Here is a 2,025-nt window from a genome sequence, read left to right as displayed (position 1 = left end):
TGTCCACTCTAAACTCAGATCTCCCCGGCCAACAGTCAATTCACCTTCACACTCTGTCCACTCTAAACTCAGATCTCCCCGGCCAACAGTCAATTCACCTTCACACTCTGTCCACTCTAAACTCAGATCTCCCCGGCCAACAGTCAATTCACCTTCACACTCTGTCCACTCTAAACTCAGATCTCCCCGGCCAACAGTCAATTCACCTTCACACTCTGTCCACTCTAAACTCAGATCTCCCCGGCCAACAGTCAATTCACCTTCACACTCTGTCCACTCTAAACTCAGATCTCCCCGGCCAACAGTCAATTCACCTTCACACTGTGTCCACTCTAAACTCAGATCTCCCCGGCCAACAGTCAATTCACCTTCACACTCTGTCCACTCTAAACTCAGATCTCCCCGGCCAACAGTCAATTCACCTTCACACTCTGTCCACTCTAAACTCAGATCTCCCCGGCAAACAGTCAATTCACCTTCAAGACAATATTAAAGGACAGATGACAGATACCATAAAGTGCCCATTGAATGTATAGTGGCAAATCCCAAACCAGTTGTTGATGCTCCTTACTAGTCTTTTATTTAACATTTATTTAACTAGACAAGTCAGCCGAGAACAAATTATTAGTTACAATTACGGCCTACACCGGCCAAACCCAGACGACGTTGGGCCAATTGTGTGCCGCCCTGTGGGACTCCCAATCACGGCCGGTTGTGATCGAACCAGGGTCTGTAGTGACACCTCTAGCACTGAGATGCTGCGCCACTCGGGAGCCTGACCAGGGGATCTTTCTAACAATCAATACGAGAGGAATCCAACAATCTGAGTCCATTCATTTCCCTTCTTTTCAATAGTCTTTGCCACAAACAGTAAGGTACGATACTGTTGAAATTTGATAGTGAGTCCAGGCACACTAGTTCCCACCCAATCAGGGGCACACTAGTTCCCAATGTGTAATGTCTGTCAATGTGTAATGTCTCTCTGTCTCTGTGTGTTTCCAGGGAGCCAGAGAAACGAGGGAGTGAGAAGAAGCCTGCAGGCTCAGTGTCTCCCCCTGCTGGCAGTCCTGCCCCCTCCTCCTCCTCCACCACCACTACTCCCTCCTCCTCCTCCACCACCACTACTCCCTCCTCCTCCATCCGTACAGCCTGCCTGCCCTACTCACCTGCCTTTAATGTGCTGCTACAGTGCCTGAAGATGGTACCTACACACACACACACACCTACCTATCTACAGTGAAATGCTTACCGACAAGCCCTTAACCAACAATGCAGTTGAAAAAAATGAATATGAAGAAATAAAAGTAACAAGTAGTTAACGAGCAGCAGTAAAATAACAATAGCAAAACTATGTACCGGTACCCCCTGTAGAGAGTAGGCAGCGGCTCTTCTCTCTCTCTCTGTCGCTCTCTGTCTCTCTTTGTCTCTGTCTTTCTCTGTCTCTCTCTGTCTCTCTTTGTCTCTGCCTTTCTCTGTCTCTCTCTCCCCCTAATTCTGTGTGTTGTTCCCTCTCTCTCTCTCCCTAATTCTGTGTGTTGTTCCCTCTCTCTCTCTCTCTCCCTAACTCTGTGTGTTGTTCCCCCCCTCTCTCTCTCTCCCTAACTCTGTGTGTTGTTCCCCCCCTCTCTCTCTCTCCCTAACTCTGTGTGTTGTTCCCCCTCTCTCTCTCTCTCTCTCTCTCTCCCTAACTCTGTGTGTTGTTCCCCCTCTCTCTCTCTCCCTAACTCTGTGTGTTGTTCCCCCTCTCTCTCTCTCTCTCTCCCTAACTCTGTGTTGTTCCCTCTCTCTCTCTCTCTCTCTCCCTAACTCTGTGTGTTGTTCCCCCTCTCTCTCTCTCTCTCCCTAACTCTGTGTGTTGTTCCCCCTCTCTCTCTCTCTCTCTCCCTAACTCTGTGTGTTGTTCCCCCTCTCTCTCTCTCTCTCTCTCCCCTAACTCTGTGTGTTGTTCCCCCTCTCTCTCTCTCTCTCTCCCTAACTCTGTGTGTTGTTCCCCCTCTCTCTCTCTCTCTCTCCCTAACTCTGTGT

At 49.2% G+C, this 2,025-nt stretch overlaps 1 protein-coding gene across 1 annotated transcript in view; it reads left to right on the top strand.

Annotated features, from left to right (window-relative positions):
* The window catches only part of LOC135566846 (tuberin-like), a gene marked incomplete at both ends in the record, with an annotated part of 3,127 nt that extends 1,926 nt beyond the window's left edge, over positions 1 to 1,201 (top strand). The window contains one exon of the mRNA XM_065014442.1: positions 1,003 to 1,201. Coding sequence (XP_064870514.1) covers positions 1,003 to 1,201 — 199 coding nt within the window. The remainder of the gene's footprint in view (positions 1 to 1,002) is intronic.
* Positions 1,202 to 2,025: the final 824 nt, after the last annotated feature.

The sequence above is a fragment of the Oncorhynchus nerka genome, unplaced genomic scaffold (assembly GCF_034236695.1).
Source record: "Oncorhynchus nerka isolate Pitt River unplaced genomic scaffold, Oner_Uvic_2.0 unplaced_scaffold_3113, whole genome shotgun sequence".
Classification (NCBI taxonomy): domain Eukaryota; kingdom Metazoa; phylum Chordata; class Actinopteri; order Salmoniformes; family Salmonidae; genus Oncorhynchus; species Oncorhynchus nerka.
Note: the sequence above shows the minus strand (reverse complement) of the source record. Positions and strands in the feature narration are given on the sequence as shown.